Raw genomic sequence first — 25,226 nt, 5'->3', positions numbered from 1 at the left:
ACAGAGTTAAATGTTCTTAGCCATCACAGGTGTGGTGATGAAAACTTATAATCTTAGTGCTTGTGTGGTGGAAACAGTAGGACCAGAAGTTCAAGATCATCTTCTCTGTCTAGCAAGCTCCAAGCCAGCTGGGGCTGCATATGCTCCACTTACTAATAATTGAAAATAGGCAGGCGGTGGTGGTGCACTCCTTTAATCCCAGCACTGAGAAGCAGAGGCAGGTGGATCTCTGTGAACTGGAGGCCAGCCTGGTCGACAAAGTGAGTTCCAGGACAGCCAGAGCTACAGAAAGAAACCCTATCCAAAAAAAAAAAAAAAAAGTGTTATTCCCAGTTCACAGGGACCCCAAAAGACCACTACGGAGACCGAATCCCACAAGTAAAAGCAAAGAGTCTTTATTCTCTTCAAGCTCTTAGCTTGGTCCCTCTGTCTGTCCAACACAGTGGTGAGAGCACAGAGCCCTGAGCCCAGGTAGGTAGGGTGTTTATCATAGCAGAGGCTGGGGTGAGGGGCTTCCCAGAGTCCAGGACCCTCATTGACTGACAGCTGTCCAGGGGAATCTGTAAAACAAAAATAGTGTGTACTAGACTCAAGGACGTCTGGCCACCTTATCTAATAGTTGGAATGTTTGGGACGTCAGGTACTTTCCCATCCCTGGGTGGTGTCAGCTTAAGGCTGTTCCTGGATCTGGGTGTTGCCTGCCAGTATGCTTGTCACAGAAGCTGTGTCTAGGCCCCTAAGCCTGTCATGGCAGCTGTGTGGTCAAGCTGTTTGCCCCCCAATAGAAAATACATACATACACACATACATACATACATACATACAGCAGAAGGACTCATTAATTCCTTTTATTACCCTGGGAGCTCAATGGAGGGAATGCAAATCATGAAAAGTGGAATAAGTTAGTGTCCACCTCCCAGAGGCGGAAAAGGGCTCCTGAGCAGCCTCCGGGCCACTTCCGCTTCCGTCAAAGGCTCTGCCGACTAGGACCGCGCTGGGGCTCAGGGTGGAATTGCGTCCAGCGGCAGCCCGCGCCGTTCCCAGTGCGCCCGCGTGGGTGGCAGTCACGCTCTCCATGGTGTGGCTTCCGTAGTAACCGCGCTGCGGGCGGTTTGAGGTCGGCCCATGTCGCCTGTGTCCCGATCCCGCCCTAATGAGGACACTCTGGGCTCCCAGAAAGGCCGGCGTGGCTCGGGCAGCCCACCGTCCGTGTCCCAGACTCGACGATCCCCTCGGGGAGGCGGTTTCGGCCTCGCCCTCAGCGGGTGCGAGGGGCTCGGGCCTCCGCGGGGTCCGGAGCGGCCCCGTCCAGCGCATGCCGTCAGCCGCCCCCGGTCTGGAGAGCCGCCGCCGCCGCCGCCGGGGATCTGCACGTTTGCCCCTTCGTCCTCCTCTTCCATCTGTGGCGGGTACCGCTACCACCACTATGCCGGAGACCGTTCGTGGGCCGAGGACCAGGAGAAGGAAAAGGAGGAGAGCTACAGGCAGAGGAGGCTGAAGGAAAGAGAGAGGATTGGAGAGCTGGGAGCGCCTGAGGTGTGGGGATTGTCACCCAAGTTTCCTGAGCCGGATTCCGATGAACATACACCAGCTGAAGATGAGGTGAAGAATCCGAAGAGCAGCAGTTCGGATTTCACCAACGAAGAAAAAAGGACAAGGACCAGTCATTCAACGAAGAGAAAAAGGAAGAAAAGGCCCTCCAAAAGGAAACGTAGGAAGTATTGTGATAATGACAGCAATTCAGACTCTGACATTTATTCTAGCTCTGGTGGCGATAAAAACAAAGCCAAAGCCAGGAAGAAAGAGAAGAAAAAGAAACACCGGGCAAAACAACTCAAGAAGAAGAGGAGGACTGAAAAGGAATACAGCGACGCCGTAAGCTGCACAGCTTTAGGAAGGGAATTGCCAGAAGATGCGTGGATGGAACAGTCCATGAGTGCAGATGCCATGGATTTAATAGGCCCAGAAGCACCTGTAATACATACCTCTCAGGATGAGAAACCGTTGAATTATGGCCACGCTCTGCTTCCGGGTGAAGGCGCGGCTATGGCTGAATATGTAAAGGCTGGAAAGCGCATCCCACGAAGGGGTGAAATTGGCTTGACGAGTGAAGAGATCGCCTCTTTTGAATGTTCAGGTTACGTCATGAGTGGCAGCAGGCATCGCAGAATGGAAGCTGTGAGACTGCGCAAAGAGAACCAGATTTACAGTGCTGATGAGAAAAGAGCCCTTGCATCCTTTAACCAAGAAGAGAGGCGGAAGCGAGAGAATAAGATCCTAGCCAGTTTTCGAGAAATGGTATACAGAAAGACAAAAGGGAAAGATGACAAGTGAGAACTTGTTTGTGGCAATGCAGGACTTTTAACGACACCGGTTTTGTATGACCAAAATAATAGTAAATGACTTCACCATTTACCAGTGATATTGTACTTACTGTGTTACTAAGTACGCTAGAAAAACACTTTTTGAGATGTCATTAGGAATTTTTACAAACCTTGCAGGAAATGAGTAAAAAGGTGAATGTCACTCCCATCCCTGATTTACACCCCTCCCCCAAAAGCAAGTGTCTTCTGTGTCCTTCCATGGTTTTGTGCATATACAAAGTATCTTGCTACTCAATGGGAGTGGGCCCCACCCCCACCTGCTACTGTGATTTTAGCCCCTAGGAAGATTTTACCTTTTGGAGTCATTTGTCCCAGGAGGATAAAAAGAACTTGAGCACAATAATACCCGAGAAGGTAACCATTTGGATCTATTTGATTCAATGGATTGTGTTCTGCTGGCTGTAGTTAACAGACTTGGTTAAAGACTGCTGTTTATAACTGAAAAGCCTGGGAAGCTGTTTCCAGCATAATGTTAATAGAACTTGGGACTTTTCTCTATCTTCCTTTCCATGGCTCATTTTCTTTAGAGTGGTTTCCCTCACAGAAAAAAAGAGCTGCCAACTCTCTTAAAAGAATATTTCTTTTGAAGGAGTTGGACATTTTCTTTCTTTGATGCAATGCTATTTCTTCATAGTACGAAAGTAGCGCCGTCAACTGCGGTGCATTGTAAAATTAAGATAGCTTTGCTCTTCATCTGACCCTATACCAGTTTTCCTCTGCTCCCACCTATTGCCAATGGGAAGATCATGGTTTGGGCCAAAATGGGATGTGTATAAGCAAATTACACAGGGAGACAAGGCTAATGATAACAATATTCTGGTAATCTGTTAATATGTACTGTTGCTGAAATTATTGATAATAGAACTTTCATAACCACTTTTTAAAAGTGATGTGTTCATAAATTCTGAACATCAGAGCCTAGTTTAGTCTAAAAATAGATACAAAAATATGTATGTTGTGTTTATCTGCAATCACTAGCAGTAGAGGTATTTTCTCCCAGTGGCAATACCTAAGTTATTTCTTCTCTATGTATATTACTGAATGTTACTGAAAGTTTTATCCATTATTAATTTAAAGTTGCTTCACAGTAGTTTAGGATGTCATATTCATTTCCATACTTTTGTGTTTTTCTCATATGTTTCTTCACTGAGTTCTTCTAGTGAAGTACTTAGAGCCATCTTCATCTGAAACGTTTTAAAACAGGATCTGCTGAGACACTCTGGGTTTTCTGCAAGTTCTTCATTAACTATAGTTACCTCCCATGATAGAGGAGAGAAGAGCTCACTGGCAGCCTTCACATTTTCCAAAGCACCATCTTTTTAAGTCATGCCCCAACTTCCAGTAGACTCTAGTAAACATCTCCCAAAGACTGCTCTGCAGAACTATATTCCCACCATTTTAATACCATTTTTGTTTTCCATTTGTTTCGTCACAGTGAGAGGAAGTGTGTATCTTGTGTAGTTTCCCAAGGGCCCCCACCCTCAGCTACCAGCACACCATAGGCTGTGTAGTCCATGCTTCTTACCATAGTGTACATTTGTATGGCTTCTGAGATCACTGCCAGGAAAGAATATTTCTGACTTGGTATCCTTAACAAGATTTTGCCTTAGTTGGATTAGTGTAGTTTACATATCTGCTAAAAATAAGTACTGTTGCCTGATGAACAGAATAGCTTACTCTGGGGTCAGTATGGAGGCTATGTAGGAGGACATGGCTATCTTAAAATGCCGTGTTGGACAGGGAAGATAGACAACCAATAAATGCCTGCTGCAGTTCTGAATTTTAAAATGTGTCTGTTCATAACATGTACTGGTAGTTTTCAAAGAAAAGCTTGGTTTTATTGGCCAAATCCTGATTGAAATGGGTTCAGGGTGTATCCATAAATCAATATAGAAAAGCTGAAGATCCAAAGTGCTGAAGTCTTCCAAGGAGCAGATTAGGACCACCTAGAAGGAAAAAAAAAAAAACACTTAGGAGATGCAAGGAATGACGTGTTTGCAAAGCTCATGAGGGAAGACATTTGTTGTCCATTGGGATGATGATATTTACTGACCCCGATATCTCAGCACTACCCAAACTAACTCATCTCATTTGAGAAATTTCCTTTATAAGGCTCAAAACACTAGCAAGCCCCATAGAACTGACAGCATGGAGAGAGTTCCAGAATCTTGAAGGACAGTATGGTATGGAAGGACACCTTCATTCAGTGTTGAACTTGCTCCAGGCTGCCCCAAAGGAGGTTGAGGGAAATTAGTGAAAGCTGTGCACAGTCTATTTATGGAAACTTTATCTTACTATACATAGGGGTGAACACTTTTTTCCACTTAACAGTAAATAATGGAAATGTTTTATGTCAGTAAATATGAATCTAATTTTTAAATGATTTTGTAATTTCCATTGTATGTAAGAGTTTCTGGACATTTGGGACTCTTCTGACTTAATGTCAAGAGAAATGAACTCAAGCCAACAAGACATGTTGGTTCATGACATGGGTATAAGGAGAGCACTGGAAGAAAGTCGGCAGGCTGGTGCCTCAGGCAAGGGCAAGGACGTGGAAGCTTTCAGAAGTGGGTTATGGTCACTCCTTTTCATCAGCTGTGAGCACCAACCTTGAAAGGTATTTTCTCTGTACAGATATTTATTGAGTAGAGAGGAAGATAGTGCTTTGTGTGTTGTAAGTACTGTAGATAAATCTGTAAGTTAGCCTTAGCCACTGCCACCATGGAATTTATGATCAACTGGGGTCAAACTGGAAAAAGTTAATTACAAATTGCAGCACACTATGAAAAAAATATAAGGCTAGAATTCTAAGAAATTGGCTTTCCTGGGACAGTTACTAGTGAAAATATAAATGACACATTTAATCTCCATACTTTGGATCTTTAGGGGATACTGCAATGATGCTTTCTAGGAAGACTGACAGTTCAACATCACCACCAGCATTGTACTTTTCAAAAAGCTTTGTGTCTTTGTTTTTCTGGTCAGTGAAAGTGGCTTTTCACTGTTAATTTTATTTTCCCTCTTCAAGAGTAAGGTAAAGCATCTTTTTCAGTATTTCTGATTTTGTAGTTCCTTCCATATCAAGTATTCACACTAGTGTTTGGGGAATGTTGGACTTCTTATCCATCATAAAAGCTCATCAAGTAATAAAAAGTTAACTTCTCATCAATTGTCTTGCAAATGTTTTTGTCACTTTTCTTTTTACTTGGTTTTCTGACCTTTGTCTTTCTCGCTTGAGAAAATGAGCCAACTGAGCAACCACAGCTTCTGAGTGTGTACAATGTACTCACCATGGAATGTTGCCATCATAGAGGGACCAGGCTAGTAATCTGCCTTAAAAGAAATGTGAAATTTGGTTATATATCACATTTGCCCAGGGGACTATGATATAAACAGAGAAGAGATTTTTCTTTGAAGTGATTTTTTTGAGGAATTATGTAATTGTGGGTTGTAGAATAAAAATAGGATAAAATGTCTAACATTTTAATAAATCATTAGAATTACACACACCTTCCCTGAGGCAGGGTTTTATTATATAGCCCAGGCTTATCTTGAGTCTTGAGCTCACTCTAAAGCCCAAGCTTGTAACCAGAGGCTTTTCTCTGTCCTGTCCCGTCCTGCAGCCATTTCCAAATAATCACTCAGAGACTTATGTTAATTGTAAGTGCTTGGCTGATGGCTCAGACTTATTACTAGCTAGCTCTTAGATTTAACTTAACCCAGTTATATTAATTTATGTATTGCCACATTGCCTGTGGCTTACCAGTTCTTCCACATCTTGCTTCTTGGGCAGCTAGCAGCATCTGCTCTGGCTCTGCCCTTCTTCACCTACATCTTCAGTTCGAATGTTCTGCCTTGCCAATGGCCAAACAGCTTTATTTATTAACCAATGAGAGCAACAAATATTCACAGCATACAAAAAGACACCCCATACCATATGTAGGCAATAGTTTCTGTCTTTCCATCAACTCCCAAATACCCAGAAGCTTCTTCCCCAATTACCACACAGAGGCTTATATAAATTATAAATGTTCAGCTGGTAGCTTAGGCTTATTACTAATGAGCTCGTGCACTTAAATTAACCCATAATTCTTATTTATGTTTAGCCGCATGTCTTGGTACCTTTGTACCTTAGTACAGCATTCTCATCTTGCTTCCTGTGTGTCTGGCTGGTGACTCTCTGACTCTGCCCTTCTTCCTCCCATCAGTTTGGCTTTCCCACCTAACTTCCTGTCCAACTACCAGCCAATCAACATTCTATTAAACCAACTCAAGTGACAAATCTTTACAGAGTACAAGAGGATTAGTCCACAGCACAAGCTAGCCTCAAACTCAAGGTGATCCTCCTGCCTCAGCCTTAGCTTTTAGAATCATTGTATCACTCTGCTTGGCTTTTAGAATCAGTTTATTGGTAAACTCTGCTGATACAGGAAGTTGATCAAGTCTCCAGAATTATACTGAGTTTTAGTCAGTGAGGAGAAACTAAATTTGTGTCACTGCTGCTGAGTAACTTATAATTGTAAAATTTGAAGCATAATTTCTCATAGACTATTATTTATGAGTTCATACAAATACAGCATTTCACAAAATATAAGGTGACCTAAAATAAGTGTTCTGTGGTAGGAGAGAGAGAGAGAGAGAGAGAGAGAGAGAGAGAGAGAGAGAAAGTATTTGATTTGGTTTTTTTGAAGGAAGGTTTCTCTCTGCATTCCTGCCTCTCCTGGAACTTACTCTAGAGACCAGCCTAGCCTCGAACTCAGAGATCCACCTGCCTCTGTCCCCTGAGTGCTGGGATTAAAGGCATATGCCCATCACAGCCCAGCATTTTTTTCTTTTGATATCTCTAGCATTAGGCTGGAGAGATGGCTCCATAGTTGAGGGCACTAGCTGTTCTTTCAGAGGACATGGGTTCCATTCCCAGATCCATATGAATGCTCACAGCTGCCTATACCCCAGTTCAGGAGATTCAGTGCCATTTTCTGTCCCCTTCAGGCACCAGACACAAACATGGTGCACATATATACATGTAGGCAAACACACACCAAAATAATCATTTTTTAAGTATCTATATCACAACAAAAGGTATTTCTGGTCCTTGGATATAAACAGCTTGTTAAGAATTGAGCCTGGTAAAACTAGCATTCAGGAGGCAGAGGGTCATGACTTCTCAAAAACAAAAACAAAAAAACCCACAAATTTAGCAAAAGTCTTTTTTGATTTTTTTTTACATTTATTTTGTATGTGTATGTACATACAAGTTTTTGTTCTTCCTTCCAGAAGTGGGTTTCAGGGATTAAATTCAGTTTGCCAGGGTTGGCAACAAGTACCTTTACCCCCACCTCCACCTGCCATGGCCCCTTGAACCATCTTGCTGGCCCAGAGTTGTCAAAACTCTTACCTTAGGCTTGTGGCAGGTGTAACATCATAACAAGAGAGCCTGCTTTTCCAAACCTAGCCCTGCCACTTCCCCTAACAAAGCAGTTCCAAAGGCTTCTGTACCACATCATCAGGAATACTCACAGCAAGTCTACCCCTCATTATCAACAGTCTGTTAGATTTGCATGGCTGTGACAGAATGCCAAAGGCAGCTTAGGAGTAGGAAAGATTTATTTTGGCTTACTTTCAAAGGTTTCGGGCTTTGGGACTTTGACAGGCCAGGGCATCATGACAGAGAACACTTGGCAGAGGTACGTTCACTTCATGACAGCCAGGAGACAAAAATGAGTTGAGGTCCTAGTACTTCCTCAAGGGAGTGCCCTTGGAGACCTAGATTCTTCCATTAGGCCCTTCATGAAAGTTTTAACATAACCCAATAACACAGGCTAGGAATGAAGCCTTCAGCACATGAGTCTTTGGAGAACAAAAGACAAACCTCTGTATGTTCTAACAAGTTCAGCTGAATTTTTATGTAGGTGCTTTTAATACTTCACCATCAAAAGGGAGCGTGGGTTGACAGTGTATTTATTTTTGCTTTATACATGATGTGGCCTCTAATTTTTTTTTCTTTTTTTTTTTGCCAGAGCTGAGGACTGAACCCAGGGCCTTGCACTTGCTAGGAAAGTGCTCTACCACTGAGCTAAATCCCCCACCCCATGTCCCCTAATTCTTGTTTTGTTTTTGTTTTTGTTTTTAGTTTATTTATTTATATTTATTTATTTATTTATTTATTTATTTATTTATTTATGAGACAGGGTTTCCCTGTGTAGCTTTGCGGCTTTCCTGGAACTCACTTGGTAACCCAGGCTGGCCTCGAACTCACAGAGATCCGCCTGGCTCTGCCTCTCGAGTGCTGGGATTAAAGGCGTGCGCCACCACCGCCCAGCCCCTAATTCTTACTTTACTAATTCCTTTTGGTTATAAATGCATACTGAGTTTTACTAAAAATTTTAGCATGAGAGAATGTCATCCTATTTTGTTATTTCATTTGTATGATGACTTAAAGTTACAGATTTGGTAATTTTTAAACTTTGGGCTAAATTTATTAGGTTCATTTGTAATATTTTTATTATTTATGATACTTATGGGTTCCAAATTTTTCTGGGTTTTACATGTATTTTTATTTATGCATATATGTTTGTGTGAATTTATGTCATGTCTGTGTGGGTGCTTACGGAGACTGAAAGAAGGTGTTGGATCCCCTGGAACTGGAATTACAGGCGTTTGTGAGCTGGGTTTTGGGAAATGAACTCGGGTTCTTTGAAAGAACAATGAGCCATCTCTCCTGATCCCTCCCCTTTAAGATGTATTTATTAGTATGTATGTTTTTGTGAATATATAGCAACTTCCTTTTTAAAATTCAGAGTGATGGGGACTAAGGAAAACACTTCACTTTATGAAGTGCTCACTGCCCAAACATGAGGACCTGAGTGAGTTCTTACCTAGCAGTGGTGTGGAAAGCCAGACATGGTGGTGTACTTTTGAATCCCAGCACTAAGGAGGCAGATCCCTGAGGCTCACTGGCCAGCCTGTCCAGCTTAATTGGCAAGCCTCAGTCCTCAGTTATAGACCCTGTTTCAGAAAACAAAGTAGACAGCTCTCAAGGAACAACATCTAAGGTTGACCTCTGTTCTCAACATACATACACACACACACACACACACACACACACACACACACACACATTCAGAATAGTGACTGAAATGTTGCTGTATTATAGGAGTTGAGAGGACAGGAAACGTGTGACTGGCAGTGCAAGGTAGTACCTGGTAGATTTATTTTTAGCTTTTGGAGAATTCTCCCCACTGACTTGACTCTTCACATAATGGAAAGGAAGAATGGACTCTGCAAGTTGTCCTTTGACCTCCATTTGCATGCTGTGGCTCACATGTGCACACACACACATACACAAATACTTGTATAAGACACACAATAAATAAAGTAAAAAAATTTAAATCTCCCTCTGGGTGTAGGTCAAGATTAACAGCCATGGGGGTATCACTGGGTCCATACACCCCTTCCCACCTTTCACCTCCTGAATTGAAAAAACTCAGGGCCATCTTACTCTGAAGACCACACAAGAGGGGCTCATTTCCTTAGCTACATTTTGCCTTTCTTACTTTTGCTCCAATTGGGCAGGCATGCAGGCCCTGCTTATCCTCTTAATCAGACTTGAGGAGGCTAGTACTGGATAAGGGCAGAAGAGGAAACTGGGTGCTTGCATCAAAACAACCTGGTCAGGACTCTTTCTCCAGCCTCCAGTCTTGAAGATAACTGGGATTTAAATCGAAATGGGCAGCAACATTCAGAAACATATTGGAGATGTACCCTCAAAGGACTTAGAAAGGGGTCCCAAATCTGGGACTGAACAGAGTTCTGATGTTACAACAAAAATCCAGTGAAGCCGGGCGGTGGTGGTGCACGCCTGTAATCCCAGCACTCGGGAGGCAGAGGCAGGTGGATCTCTGTGAGTTCGAGACCAGCCTGGTCTACAGAGCTAGCCCAGGACAGGCTCCAAAGCTACAGAGAAACCCTGTCTCAGAAAAAAAAAAATCCAGTGAAGACCAAATTCTTGAAGCAACTTTAGGAATTGTGTCAGAAATAGCCAATATGGATCCTAACATGCTGGAAAATGTCATGGTGGTGAGTATGATCTATATTTCACAAAGTATCCCTGGTGTTAGAAAGAAATTCAAAAGGTGGGTTCTGGAAGAATGGCGAGGTTCCAAATGAGGTAAATCTTGAGATCTGAACACCCAAGGAGCTAAGGGCCAATCAGTCTGGTAATTTAAATTTTCTTGCAGTAAGTAGGATTTATTAGGTTATTTTCTGAAATAGGACTTATTGGTAATACATCCACACATTGCCAATAGTATCACTAATGGAGAAGCCCCACCCTCATGAGTGCGTATGTATAAGACCTCCAGGCCATTCTCGATGTTTTGCAAGCTGTACACTCAGCTGTCCTTTCCTAGGGCAGACTGATGAACCACATTCCTTGAGACAAGTCATGTTTTTATTATTGGAATTGGAGGATCCTTTTCATTCTTAAGTGATAAGACCAGACTCAACAATTTACAACTCTAAATTGTACAGCTGCTAGTACTTAGGGGATTAGGTGGCATGAGGGTGGGGTGGCTTAGAATTCAACGATCTTTGGAGAGATGCTGGGTCAAGATGTGCCAATTTTTTTTCCGTGTGTGTGTGTGTGTGTGTGTGTGTGTGTGTGTACTGATGCCTGCAGGAGGTCTGAAGAACCACTGGATCCCGGGCAGCTGGAGGTACAGGCTGTTGTGAACTAGGTTCTCTAGAAGAGCAGCGGGAGCTCTTAACCAAGTGACCATCTATCAAGTATAAAATGTAGAGGGCTGATATTGCAGGGAGGCATGTTACAGCATGCCTTTCAGGTAACTAGAAACTAGGAGACTTTAAACCACTTACTAGGACTGTTAGCCTGCAAGGCCCAAATCTGTCAGCAGGCTGAGACATGATTGGCTTTCCTCCTCCAGCCTGGAAAGAGGAGCCTGACTGGAAAACAGTAACAGACAACTAGACAAATGGAAAAACCATTGCAATTCTCAGGCAATTAAAAGTATTCTTTAAAAAAAAAAAAAAAAAGCTGGGGATCGAACCCAGGGCCTTGCACTTGCTAGGCAAGCGCCCTACCACTGAGCCAAATCCCCAACCCAAAGCACAAAAGTATTCTTAGGCATGGCAGACTACTGTAGAATTTGATCCCAAATTTTGATCTCACAGCTAAACCCTTTATGAAGTTTCAAATGGACCCAGGAATATTTAGGGGTTTTTGAACCTTTAAGAAGGGCATTGACATCTGCTCCTGTTGCTTGCAAAAGTCTTTTCGGTTATATGCTCATGAAAGAGGTGGAGTCCTATTGGGGGTTCTAACTTCGATGATTGGAGATGAACCTCAAACTGCAGCCTATTTATCAAAGTAAATGGATACTAATAGGGAATGATGGGAAGGAGAGGATGGTATTAGACACCATAGGAAGGACTCTGCACTTACACAAAATGGTTTGTTTGTTCTGAGTTAATCTGCACACAAGCCATCTTAATGCCCTGCTTGTTCTGAGTTAACTTTCCATCCCATTAGTCTAGAAGACTGACACCACCGGACATTAACCAGACTAAGCATTGCTGGGTGCCTGGGTTCAGAAGTCAAACTACGGGGAAGGCACAGATAGAGGTCTTTGGAACCCAGTAGTGAAAAGGTGAGGAATAAAGAATAAACTTGAGCACTAATAATTAACTTTGTTTGCTTCACTAGGAAGCTTCTGGTTTGAGGTGGGGTATTAAGGTGACTTCTTTGGAGTGGTGGTATTAAATCCAACCTTCATGATCACACCAGTCTTCGACTAAAGTCCAACGTAAAGTGTCAATTCCTGTCTCTGTTCGCTGGTGGCCGGAGTTACAGTGCGAGCTTTGTTATTCCAGTGAGAGATGACGCTGCGTGTGAAAACAGTCCAACGGAATGGCCTGTTTCTTGTAAATGAAATGTTTCAACTAGACTCAGCCAAGGCACCATCGAGTTGAGTCGTAGTCCTCCCACTGTCCTAGAGTGGAGCCGGAAGCTACTCGGAACGCCGAGGGGACATGTGACTGACCCTGCAGCCAGGGCGTGTGGACTAGGGTGATCGAGTGTCAGCGGGGTCAGAACGGCAACCTTGGGACTCTGGAGCGGCGCGCCTGGTACACAGAAGCCATCCACACCTCGGAGCAGGGAGAGCCAGGAGCGGGTGCGTGGCGGGAGCTACCGTTCTTGGGCATGGGAGAGGGATGCAGCTGAGGACGGAGTGAGCTCGCAGTTGGTTGTTGAGACAGTTTCGTACTTAACCCTGGAACACACTTTGTAGCTTAAGCTGACCTCAGACTCCTGAATATCCTCCTGCCTCAGCATCCCGAACGCTGAGATTACAAACGTGAGCCTACACGCCTGGCTTCTGTTGGTTTTGTTTTGTTGTGGGTTTTGTTTTGTTTTGTTTGTTTGTTTTGTTTTGTTTTGTTTTTGAGAGCGTTTCGTCAAGCCCAAATTCGCGTCACTCCTTTGGTGGAGGACAGCCTTGATTTGAACGCCTGTTTATCCTTCTTCCACCCCCAAACGCTGAGCTCATAGGCTGGCGCTCCCACACATGGTTTCTGATGCATGTTTAAGTAGTTTCCACTGTAAGTAACCGGAGTGTTTGAGTAGATAATCCGAAGAAGATGGATGGACGCAGATGGCTCTAAGAGGCATGCGCGAGAGAACAGCGAGCACAGAGGCCCGGAAACTGGAGCTCGTTTGTCTTATTTAGGGAATAACAAGGTCACCAGGGTGTTTCGAGTGCAGTAAGATTGCCAGAAAGAATAAGTGTGTGGAAGAAGAAAAAGTGGGCATTTTGTTGTGTGAGGACGTTGGTCTTGGGGTGAAAGACATAATACGACATGTTTTAAAGCGTTTATAATTGGAAATTCATAATAGGATTAGATGGGAAGGCGAGCAGAAATGAAATCAAGAATAATTCAAAGTTGGGTGCAATTAAAATCCTACATCTGAGCATGGTAGCTAATTTCTATAATACTAGCACTTGGGATACTGAGGCAGGAGGAGTACCATTAGTGGCTACAGAGTGAGGCCCTTGGAAGAAAGGGGAAAATTGGCAGGAATTCTGGTGGGCAGTGAAGACTGTGGGTAGGCGGAGCCCACAGCATTCGCTTCTGGGTCAGATGCACACCAGCAAGAGAGAAGGGAGAAATGAATTCAAAATTTGGGGTCTGTGGATTAAAAGCAATTTTTTTGGGGGGGGGGCAAAAGATCTAACGTTCAGCTTTAGACCTTGTGTAAGTTCTTCAATTCTCCACGTCAAGTTTCATCTGTAGTATGAGGTTAAAAGTAGTTCTTAGTAGGCTTCTGTGGAGATTGGATTAGCAAGTGGAGAGCATAAGGTTAAAAGTAGTTCTTAGCCAGGCGCTAGGCGGTGGTGGCGGCGCACGCCTTTAATCCCAGCACTTGGGAGGCAGAGGCAGACGTGAAGGGGTTTTCCTTGAAGAGTGAGATTCATAAGGACCCAAGAAAAACCAACCAACCAACCAAAGTATTAAAGGTTGGAGAAACTGAAAGCAGTTCATTAAAGCATAAGAAAAGTTTAGAGCATATGAAATGTTTTAAACTTGATCTTAGTGGTGATGGCCAGTCATTATGTGCAACAGGCACAATGGAGATATGATTCATTTCCTCCCTAGGAAGATCACAAGTGCAGTGTGGGAAATAGGATGGTTGTCAGGAAGACCTTTTAGAGCAGTGGATCTCAACCTTCCTAATGTGCAACCCTTGAATATAGTTCCTCATGCTGTGGTGACCCCCAACCACGAAAGTATTTCCATCGCTACTTTGTGACTGTGGTTTCGCTACTGTTGTGAATTGCAGTGTAAATACTTTGGAGGTAGAGGTTTGCCAGAGGGGTCACGACCCACAGGTTGAGGATTGCTGGGTTAGAATATTCCAAGTAAAGCATGTCATCAAGAAACATGTATTTTCTTGAATACAAGAAGGACGTATTTATTTGAGGGAAACTGTGGAATCAAAAGAACTGGGGCTGCTGGAGAGATGGCTCAGCAGTTAAGAGCGCTGGCCAATCTTCTAGAAGACCCAGGTTCAAATCCTACTGCCCACCTGGCAGCTCGGCCATTGCTAATTCCAGTTTCAAGAGATCTACACCCTCTTCTGGCTCTCTTTGGGCACACATGCATGCAGACAAAACACCCATCCATGTAATTTTTTAAAGGAACTTGATTAATTATATACATATAATATGAAAGAAGGAGGAGCAGGGAATGGTCAGTTTTCTGGCTTAAATGTCCCAAAGACAGGTTAAACTACTGTGTATTGTGTTGTTATATTTAATCACATTTTAATATAATTATTTAATAACATTAATCCAATTATTATAATATTTAATCTAGTTACTAATCACATATTTAATCTGATTAATTAAGAGTCACCTTTAATTTATGTGTTATGCCTGTACTAGAGTTCTTAGTGCCTTTAAATTGTCTGTGTATGTCAGGGTATGTGCACTCAAGTACAGTTGTCCTTGGGAGCCAGAAAGGTATTCAGATCTCCTGGTGTTGAAGTTGCCAATATTGTGAGCCACCCAGAAAGGGTTCAGGGACCAACCCTCAATGGTCCCCTCTGGAAGAGCAGGCTGTTCTCTTAACCACAGAGCCATCTCTTCGGCCCCTTTATTAGAGTTAAAGAAAGAGGACCAATTTTTATATTAATTTTGGTCAGTAGATGTCTAAAATGAGACTTATTTTAAAAGTGAGAGAAGAAGGGGACTGTTTGGGAACAGGATCATTGGGAGTTGGGGGGGGCAGTTAATCAAAATATATGTGTATGACATGCCATAATGAGATCCATTGTTGTGCATAGTTAATAAATGCTAATTTTTAAAAGAATAGGGAAAAAGTCAAAGATTTATTACAAGGATCACCTCATGATTATAGCAGCTATCAAGTTCTAAGATCTTCAGGAGGAATTAAGCTAACAACAAATAGCCAATGATTTCATGTTAGTGCGCGCCAAAGACCTACAAACCACACAAACTGATTATTTGGTTCAGATCTGAAGACAAGAGACTTCAGACCCAGAGGAACGGAAGTCTCAGTTCGGAGCTGAAGGCAGAAGGAAAACACTGGAAAGCTGTTAGAGAGGAAGTCTTATTCCCTTACTTGGGAGAGGATCAGTCTTTCTGTTCTCAGACCTTCAGCTGATCGGGCAAGGCCCACCACATTATGAAGGACAATCTGTTTTACTCAGCCCACAGTCTTATTAATTTAAATATTTAATCTCATCCCAAAACACAGAAACATCCACAGTAATGTTTGACCAAATATCTTCACACCATGTGTCCCTGAATTAACATGTAAGCTAGCCACAATGCCAAACTGTATCTTATGGCTGATAATCATTACTTTCTTGGACTGTTTCAAACCTCTACTGATAGGACATGGTGGTGCAAGCCTCTCACACCCTTCTTACTTGAGAAGTTGAACAGAGAGCCTCAGGCACATGAGGCTACATTGAGTTCCATAGCCAGACTGTATCACACACATACAAAAGACGGATAGTAGTATTGGCTTTTACATTGACTTACTTATTAATGCAGGATCCCATTCTGTAGCCTAGGGCGAAACATGTAAGCCTACGTACGCCTCAGCCTCTGGAGTGCTGGAATATAGGCCTGAAGTACCACCTCTGGTTTTAGATGTCTGGTGTTTTGTTTTTAATATAAGCACCAATTCTTTGTTTCCTTTAGTTATGTCTCCTTAACCTAGACAGTAACCTCCCAGCATCTGTTTTTTTTTTTTTTTGGGGGGGGGGGGAGTTGGATCCATGCCTGTTGTAGATGAACTAGAGTTCTGGATTTCTCAGAAAGTTTCCTCAGTACATTCATGATAAATAATATTTATTAAAAGTGTTCTCTAAGTGATAGGATACTTGGTGTTGTATCCTGTCATCTTACTATTGATGCTGCTAAGTTTGATCACTTGGTTACCTTTGCAGCTGCCAGAAACCTCTATTTTCCCTTCTTTGGTTAACACAGAGAACATTCTGGTCTCCTCTCTTTTACCACAGTGGTTTTAGCATCCATTTGTGCTTCTCAACTGAAGCGTTTATTTTGAGATTTTTAAAAGTGGTGATTTTTTCAAGCCAGGCCTTGGTGGTGCTTGCCTTTAATCCCAGCACTCAGGAGGCAGAGGCAGGCAGATCTCTGAGTTCGAGGCCAGCCTGGGCTACAGAGGAGTTCCAGGACAGCCAGGGCTACACAGAGAAACCTGTCTTGAAAAACAAACAAACAAACAAAAACGGTGACTTTTCAGATTTCTTACTATTTCTAGGTGGTATGGCAACCTATAAAAGTTTTTCACTGTGTTTATGTGCACTTAGAAATAGCTGTTTTAGAGAAAACAACCTAAGGAAAGGTCACTTGCTGTTATTATTGCTAGCACTGCTGTTTCTGAGACTCTTGTGTTCTTAGGAGTCCCTCAGGATACGGTCGAAAGTTCTCCAAAACAAAGTGCCTGACTTCAGCAAGGGATGGCACTGGCCTTGGTGAGTGTGTTTGTGTGCATTCTTCTTCTTTTTTTAAAGTTCTTTGAGATTTTCAACAACATGTTCTGATCATATTCTATTCCCAAACATACCTCTTCCCAGATCCACCCTAGCAAGCGTGCATACTCTTTGGCTCCCCTGGGTCTGAAGGAGGAGCTTCAGGTAATGAGGGGATCACTACTGTTCACGGAATCAGAGGTCTGACCTTGGGGGTCCTAACAGACTAAATTTAGTGACTTGCCACTCAGTCCAATGAGAGAGGTGAGTGGAAGTGAAATAAGAAAGGAATTTCTTACTTAGCTTGTCCATATTTGTAAAGAAACAGGAAGAGAGTGTCCTAAGCCCTGACAGGAACTTGAGGATTGAATGGGAAAAGGTCAGAAGCTGAGAGGAAGAGGGGCAAACAGCATACATAGTCCTTGCCAATCTGTCTTGGACAACCTGACAGTTGTTATTTCATGCTGGTTCTGTAAGGTCCTGATAGCTCCAGCAAAGTCGTTACTGCTGAGGCAGCCGGCGCTGATACCTGGGGATCCTATCATGGGTGATCTATCTGCCCAGTTCTTGGTCTCATGAAAATAACTTAGTTATTCTTATCTTGGTGACATTAGCCTAAGGGGGACTAGAAGCTGTGCATCATGGTTTAGGACTTTAATCCCAGCACTCAGTGGCAGGAAGATTTCTGTGAGGCCAGCCTGATTTACACACCAAATTCCAGGCCAGCCAGAGCTGCTCAGTGAGAAGAAAGGAGGAGTGGGCACACGAGCAAGGCTAGCTAAATTAGGGCTGTCAGGCTTTGTTTGCCAGTTGTCAGAGAGACACTCCTTCAGTGATTGTGTGCAGAACTGAGGAGAACTCTGACTCAAAGTTGAAGGTCACAAAAGACATAGTAGTTGCAGATCCAGGTCTGTGCTCTGAGCCACTGTTAAAACTACTGTGCTTGGGAACAGGGATTCAGAGTTCAAGGAAACAGAAAAGGCCTTGGGCAGGAGCCATTGAGCAAACAGTTCAGGCAGCTGCGCTATGAGGAAAGCACTGGACCTCGAGAGGTTTTACGCCGGCTCCGGGAGCTCTGCAGACAGTGGCTGCGGCCAGATATGCACAGCAAGGAGCAGATCCTGGAGCTGCTGGTGCTGGAGCAGTTCCTGACCATCCTGCCAGGGGAGCTGCAGGTCCAGGTGCTCGAGCACCACCCAGAGACTGGGGAGGACCTGGTGGGAATACTGGAAGATTTGCAGCGACACCGTGGAGAAGCAGGACATCAGAAGGTAAGGGTATAGGTGTCCCTCTGCAGGAAAGTAAGAAGTGAGCCCCCAGGCCACAAAGGTGGACATGAGCACAGCAGTGGGAGGGCACTGCTCTCTGCTGGTCCTTCAGCCTCACCTCACCCTTCCGTTCCCTGGTGTGAGGAGGCTCTCCATGCCTCTGCCTCTTTAAAGTTCCTCTTTGTTCTCCTTTCTAAGACTGAGATAGCTTTTTGTAAACCAGTTTCCTAATTATCTGTACTTATCTCTAGGACCCAACCCAAGGAAACAGACAGACTGTGCTGGTCCTGCCTCAGCGTGAGGTGCGGAAGCCTGAGCGTGAGGTGCAGAAGCCTGAGCGCGAGGTGCAGAAGCCTGAGCGCGAGGTGCAGAAGCCTGAGCGCGAGGTGCAGAAGCCTGAGCGCGAGGTGCAGAAGCCTGAGCGTGAGGTGCAGAAGCCTGAGCGTGAGGTGAAGAAGCCTGAGCGTGAGTTGCGGAAGCCTGAGAAGGACAAGGGTAAGAACTAAATGGAATTCTTTTGCATTTGAGTTAGGGTAGGCCATGGAGTGCCCTCTGCCTTGGCACTGTTAGCTTTTTGTGTTTTGATTTGATCAGATCTGTTGTGGCATAATTTATATACACAGTCCACACAGTAGCCTCACTAGTCAGTGAGTTAGTTTGTATATACAATTAACTTAGTCAGTACCACAGTCAAGATTTAAAAGATGAACCACAGTTTAAAAAACAACATACCAAGGAGAAGTGGATCTGGACCTGGACCTGCCATCTTCTCTTCTTACCCAAGGCAAAGAAAGAGTCTCAGCACAAGTTTCCTTATTCATTGTTCGATCTCTTTCAAATCACCATAATGGAAGTGATGAGGTGGTGACTCGGCCTGGTGTTTTGTTTGTTTGTCTTTGTTGTTTTGTTGGGTTGTTTTGTTTTTGGTTCTCCTTTGCTACTGTTCTATTCCACATATTTTTCTTTCTGATACAACCCTTATCTCTCTCCCTGCCCCCACCTAGTGCCCTTTTTTTCTTTTGTGGAGATAGGGTCTTCCTCTGTAGCCCGGTTGATCTCAACTGCAACTATGTAGACCAGGCTAGCCTTGAAATCTCCCGAAGTGTCTTCTTGATACCTCCACCAAGTTACCTTCTGTTCTTTTCTGTTGCTTAAGTACAGATGTATTGTTTCCCCTTCCTGAAAACTCATACTGAATTGGGTAATGCTCTTCTGTTTTTCCACATGAAAAACTGTGACCATGTTGGGAACAGGAACAAAGAGATGCAGCTCACCCCCAAGTTCAATAACAAGTTGTCCCCTGCCTCCCACTCATAGGCACCTCTGTCTACCCGGTTTCATTTACCATTTTCTCCTTTAGTTTCTCTCTCTTCTGGGTCTCCCCTGCCTCCTTCCTTCTGTCCCCTGCTTTCTCAAGTCCCCTTCTTGCTCGCTTTATCCTTCCTCCAGCTGGTCAGTGTTACACACACACACGCTCTCTGATACATTGTATTCTAGTTTCTGCCTGGCTTCTCTTTGTCTTTCCATAGTTCAAGGGCAGGGTTTTGAATTGTGCTCTGAATCTGTTACAGCCCCTGACCTTGAGTAAACAGTATCTATTGATGATTGGCTATTCTTATTTTTAAAGCTGACCTCTGCTGTCTTCTCTGTTCAGTATTTTAGAAGAACTTGCAGCATATGAATAGGTTAGGGAACCTCAGTCCCCTCTTGAAGGGGAATACTTCCTATTTCAACAACATGATGTTTTTGCAAATTCATTATTCTCAGGATCTTGTGGCCCAGGTGCTGTTGATTTATTGAGAAGGACTTAAACTACTTTTCTAAGATTACATTCTTCTCAGTGATAAATTGTCATTTTTCAAAGTACCGCCCCTTTTTACTGCGATGATCCTTGGGGACCTAGTTTTATGCTTTTTGTTCCCCATGTGACAGATCACGATCAAGAATGTACAGTCATACTTGGTAGCGTCTGTGTGTGATGTATATCACACAATAAAATTTAGATCATTCAAAATAAATTGCCTTCTACCATGACCCCTATCCTTCCCTCAAGGCAGCCATGGTTAACAATTTCTTGGATGTCAAGCTTGGTATGTTAACACCTGACTAATCTGCGGACTTGAGAGGCTAAGGGAAGAAGAGGGTTTACGTTAGGCCAGGTTATTTTGCATATTGAAACCTTACCTCAAGAAAAAACAAAAATCAAAACCACAGTTTCTTGTAAATCATCCCATATATATTTTAAATAATCATGGGGTTGGGGATTTAGCGCAAGGCCCGGGGTTCGATCCTCAGCTAATAATAATAATAATAATAATAAGAAGAAGAAGAAGAAGAAGAAGAAGAAGAAGAAGCAGCAGCAAGCAAGCAATCTTTTTGACTTTGTAGGACTGAAGAGAAGGCTCAGCTGTTGAGAGCACTGGCTGCTTTAGCAGAGGACCTGGGTCAGCACCCACATGACCACTCGAAACATTATGTAATCCCAGTTCCAGGGAACTGGGCACCCTCTCAGGGTCTCCATGGGCACTGCATGCATGTGGTACACATGCAGACAAAACACTCACACACATAACATTTTTTCTTGTAATTCTTTTAAATTTGTACACATGGTTTGACTTAAATATTTCTTCCTATTTGCAGATTCCTTTTCCTGAGCATGAAAAATTAAGTAAGTGGTGATGTATATATATTTAATGTTTCAGGTGAGGAAACAAGGACTGGGAATGGGAAGCTTATTATAGTGACAGACCACTGTGGAAGAATCAAATCATCTTGTACAACGTCTAAACCCATGGAGGCCCACGGTGAGGACTTGCGCTTCAGAAAGCAGCCAACCATGCCCAAGGAGAAAACCAGCAGCCGATGCCTGGAAACTAAGGAGGGACTTGTCCAGCACTCAGCCCTGACTGAACACGAAAGGGCACATGCAGGAGAAAAGTCTCGTGAATCTATTGTGTGTCAGAGTTCTGTTCCTGCTGAGCATCAGGAAGTCCTCTCAAAAGAGAAAGGTCACCCCTGCCATGAGTGTGGGAAAGTCTTTCAGAGGAGTTCACACCTCGTCAGACATCAGAAAATCCATCTTGGTGAGAAGCCTTACAAGTGCAAAGAGTGTGGAAAAGTCTTTAGCCAGAATGCAGGCCTTTTGGAGCATCTCAGAATCCATACTGGAGAAAGACCCTATCTGTGTATCCATTGTGGAAAGAACTTTAGGCGAAGCTCTCATCTTAATCGACACCAAAAAATTCACAGTCAGGAGGAGCCCCGTCAATGCAAGGAGTGTGGGAAAACCTTTAGTAAGGCCCTGCTCCTCACCCACCATCAGAGAATCCACGGTCGTGCCAAAAGACATTATTGTAATGAGTGTGGGAAAGGCTTCAGTTTGACTTCCGACCTTATTCGACATCACAGGATTCACACTGGAGAAAAACCTTTCAAATGTAAAGTGTGTCAGAAAGCCTTCCGTCTAAACTCACACCTAGACCAGCATGTCAGAATCCACAATGAAGAAAAACCCTACCAGTGTAGTGAATGCAAAGAAGCCTTCAGGCAGAAGTCAGGTCTCTTTCAGCATCAGAGACATCACCACAAGAGCAAACTGGCTTGACGAGGTTCTCTGTTTGAGACATCAGAATGTTACATTGACAAGCAAACAGTGCTTTTTAAAATCACCTTGGCATCAGTCTTGGAGGCCAAATTAGAAGCCATTTGCCTCCATTGTTTTTCTCTCCTTTGTTTTAAAGCCATAATGAGACTATAATAATTTCACTTTAGGTGGTGGGATCAGAGTTAAACAATTCTTCACTAGAAGACTTCTCAGAGCCTTTAATGTGATAAGTACATTATTATTTATTTCTAAGTAATAACCTCTTGTATGAATGAAATCAGCAAGTCAAGTGCCTACAGATTTATACAGAATGAGAGCAAGCTGATTATTTTTGTAAGTACATAGCAGCAGGCTCCTGTAAAATAAAACCAAGAAGGGTTGGGGAGATGGTCCAGTGGTTAAACCAGTTGCTATGCAAGTGTAAGGACAATATTTTGGATCCCCGGCCCCCATGTAGAAGTCAAATGGGTATAGTGGCCCGGATGTGGTCCTACCCCGGATGAGGAGGCAGAATGGAATCTTTCAAGCAAGTGGACTAGCCAGACTAGCTTTATCAAAGCTGGATTCAAGCATGGATTCGTGGGAGAATTTGGAGAGCAGCTGGTGGGGTGATCAAAGAAGACTCCTGATATTAATCCAAGTGCATATGCACCCATGTCTACCCCACACATGCAAACATCACACACACATGAAAAAACAAAATCCCAAGGGTCTGGAGTGATGAGTCAATGGTTAACCCTCTGCTCTTGCCCAGGATCCATCCATTTGCAGTTCCTGACACCTACATAACAGTTCACAACCATCTGCAACTCCAGTTCCAGGGGATCTAATGCCCTCTTCTGGCCTCCTTGGGCTTCTGTACACAGATGGTCCACATAAATTCATATACACAAGTAAAAAAAAATGGTTAAAAAAAAATTAAGCCCAAAATAAATCTAATAATGCTTGGAAATACACATTCTCAAAAGTCTAACAGGGTAACTAAACATTTTCCTACTGGTTTCACCCACATGCTGACCTTGTATCCACGTTACCCACGAGTGCCCTTCAGAAAGCAAAGATAGTTTTTTGGTTTTGCTGTATAACTATGGAGCCTGCCCCTCCTGGATTGGCTACTGTCATTTTCCATTTCCTACCTGTTTTAACCACAGTATCACACTGTTAAAGTTATACATCAAAGTGATTTATATGCAGGAACTACGCAGGAGACTGAGTCATTTGAATGACCTGTGTTGAATTTCTCCAAACAGCAACTTTCTTGCTCGGCAGCTCTAGTGCCATTACAGTAACTATTTGAAAGACACTTTTTAATGAGTGTCCCATGGGGGAAAATGACTTTTTCCCATTGATACCAATGATGAAATTTTAAATGATACTTATTTGGAAATAGTTTTGACCATTAATATCATCTTGGAGAGATGATCATGGTCGTTGTGTCATGGACTGTCACTAGTGATGAAAAGTCAGCTTGGAGAAGCCTTCCCAGGCACATTACCAGGATGGCAAAATTGCTTCCGGGTTGGGAATAGCACAGGGTGTAGTTCTCCGAGAAAAGGGCTTCTTTAGTTTCGCCACAGTGATTACAGCTTGGTTTCATACACTTGGTTTACAAAGGCTTTTCTTGTCCAACAGAGAAAGCTGGAGTCAGTCAAAGACTGATCCATGGTATCACTACAATCTGCGTCTCTGGCCTTTTAGCCCTGTCATCATAGTCCATGCCATCAGCTTTTAAGGCCTTATGATGGCTGAAGTTGCAAGTGTCACATGCAAAGTGTGGACAGAGGAAGGTTAAAGAGGTTCCTGGTTAAGTCAGTCACTTGGAGCAGCTTTCTCAAAGTTTGCTTAGTGTGTATATCTTAGGCCAAAACTTTGACAAAAGAAGCAGGCAAAGGTCTTGTTTTGTGCAGAGCTGAAACTGGCTGAAGGTATGAAAGGGAAGGTAGAGGTCAGAACCATGCCTGCCAGTCCCTGGCCTGTTCCCTCCACCTAGATCTAACTGGCAGCAAGCTGACCAGAAGCACAACACCGTTTTCTGTGGGGAGACCAGATGTATAAGAGCAGTAGATGCAGCCCTTTGAAACACTGAAAACCTTCATGCAAAGTCAGTTCTGCTGCTTATAAGCTAAGAAACCTATTTTTTCTTATGCCTTTACAAGCAAAATTAAGTTGAAGTCATGGGTACTTTTCCCAAAAAATTTGAGGGCTATACTGAGATCAATGCCTAAACACTTAGCTCCATGTTAAAATTTTAAAAAATAAATAAATAAAATAAAAAGTAAAAGATTCTTTTCAGTTTAAGAGGAAGCATATAGGATGTCTTGTTCTTATGGAAAAATTTTAAAATCTGAAGCCCCGTATACTCTGGGTAGTATCTGTCCCCTTAATATCAAAATACAGAGTGAACTAGAAGACTGGTTGTCTCCACCCACTCAGTTCTCCCATTTATAGAAGATAAATCAGTTATATGGCTTACCACTATAGAAAGAGTATGAGAAATAGAAACGGGGAAGTTGCCAGGCGATGGTGGTACATGCCTTTAATCCCAGGAGGTAGAGCCAGGCGGATTTCTAATTTAGATCTAGGCCAGCCTGGGCTACAGAAAGGTGCCAAAGCTACAGAGAAACCCTGTCTGAAAAAAAAAAAAAAAAAAAGAAGTAATTGGTTGTCTACATCATATCTTCATAAATTCTTAGTTAGCTTATCTTTACCTCTGCCTCAGCCCCCACCACCCACCCAATGCTGGGATTAAAGGTGTACACCATTATGCCCAGCACTTGTGATAGAATAGATTTGTGATAGAAGGTTGTATTGTATTTTTTTAGTAATTTTTAAAGATATATATCTTTTTTAAATAATGCAGTGTGGAAAGTGTCCAAGTAGGCCAGAGCTGTTAGATCTCCCTGGGAGCTAGACTTACAGGCAATGAGCTGCCCAATGTGGGTGTTGGGAATTGAACTCTGGTCCCCTGGAAGAGCATTATGTTCTGCTAAGTCACCTCTCCAGCCCTATAACAATATAGTAATATAATACAACCAAAACACAGCCTTGAAGCTGACTTTGTGTTGCATAGGAGACTGAAGCAGGGGGAATCACAAGTTCAAATATAGCCTGAGCTACATGTTACGACCCTGTCTCAAAACAAACGTTAAGGGTATATCTCAGTGGTAGAGCATTTGTGCAGCTTGTGTATGGGCCTGGCTTAGGTCCTCAGCACCACCAAGTTACGTCTTAGCATATGATGATCTCCTTGATGTTTAACTCTTACATCTATACAAAAACCTGCATGTAGGTATTTATAACACTTGTAATTCCTCAACCTCAGAAGAAAGCTAGCATCCTTCAGTAAATAGAGCCGATTTTAGAACATGCCTTCCATGTTGAACATCGTTTTACATGCTGATTAATCACTGGTTGTGTGAAAGTGA

General features: G+C 43.2%; 2 protein-coding genes across 3 annotated transcripts; both read left to right on the top strand.

Moving 5' to 3' along the window:
- Window positions 1-961: 961 nt before the first annotated feature.
- Nkapl (NFKB activating protein like) lies at window positions 962-5,553 on the top strand. Its single transcript, XM_036187284.1, has one exon. The coding sequence runs from the start codon at window positions 1,126-1,128 to the stop codon at window positions 2,332-2,334; it is 1,209 nt and encodes a 402-aa protein (XP_036043177.1). The 5' UTR covers window positions 962-1,125; the 3' UTR covers window positions 2,335-5,553.
- Window positions 5,554-12,435: 6,882 nt separating this feature from the next.
- On the top strand, window positions 12,436-22,605 carry Zscan26 (zinc finger and SCAN domain containing 26). Of its 2 annotated transcripts, XM_036187280.1 has the most exons (6): window positions 12,436-12,577; window positions 16,859-16,932; window positions 17,035-17,094; window positions 17,883-18,200; window positions 18,449-18,692; window positions 20,900-22,605. In XM_036187280.1, the coding sequence occupies exons 2-6, from the start codon at window positions 16,918-16,920 to the stop codon at window positions 21,799-21,801; spliced, it is 1,539 nt and encodes a 512-aa protein (XP_036043173.1). In that variant the 5' UTR covers window positions 12,436-12,577; window positions 16,859-16,917; the 3' UTR covers window positions 21,802-22,605. The 2 variants fall into 2 exon arrangements, with proteins under 2 accessions (XP_036043173.1, XP_036043174.1); XM_036187281.1 differs by having other exon boundaries at window positions 16,859-17,193.
- Window positions 22,606-25,226: the final 2,621 nt, after the last annotated feature.

The sequence above is a fragment of the Onychomys torridus genome, chromosome 5 (assembly GCF_903995425.1).
Source record: "Onychomys torridus chromosome 5, mOncTor1.1, whole genome shotgun sequence".
NCBI classification, from domain to species: domain Eukaryota; kingdom Metazoa; phylum Chordata; class Mammalia; order Rodentia; family Cricetidae; genus Onychomys; species Onychomys torridus.
The sequence above is the reverse complement of the archived record's forward strand: the minus strand, read 5'-3'. Positions and strand labels throughout refer to the sequence as shown.

Coding starts and splice junctions, on each gene's coding strand:
- Nkapl (XM_036187284.1), top strand. CDS start 1,126: ATGTCGCCTGTGTCCCGATCCCGCCCTAATGAGGACACTCTGGGCTCC.
- Zscan26 (XM_036187280.1), top strand. Junction 17,095..17,882: donor GTCTGAAGGAGGAGCTTCAG/GTAATGAGGGGA, acceptor GCTTGGGAACAG/GGATTCAGAGTTCAAGGAAA. Junction 18,693..20,899: donor GAAGCCTGAGAAGGACAAGG/GTAAGAACTAAA, acceptor TTAATGTTTCAG/GTGAGGAAACAAGGACTGGG.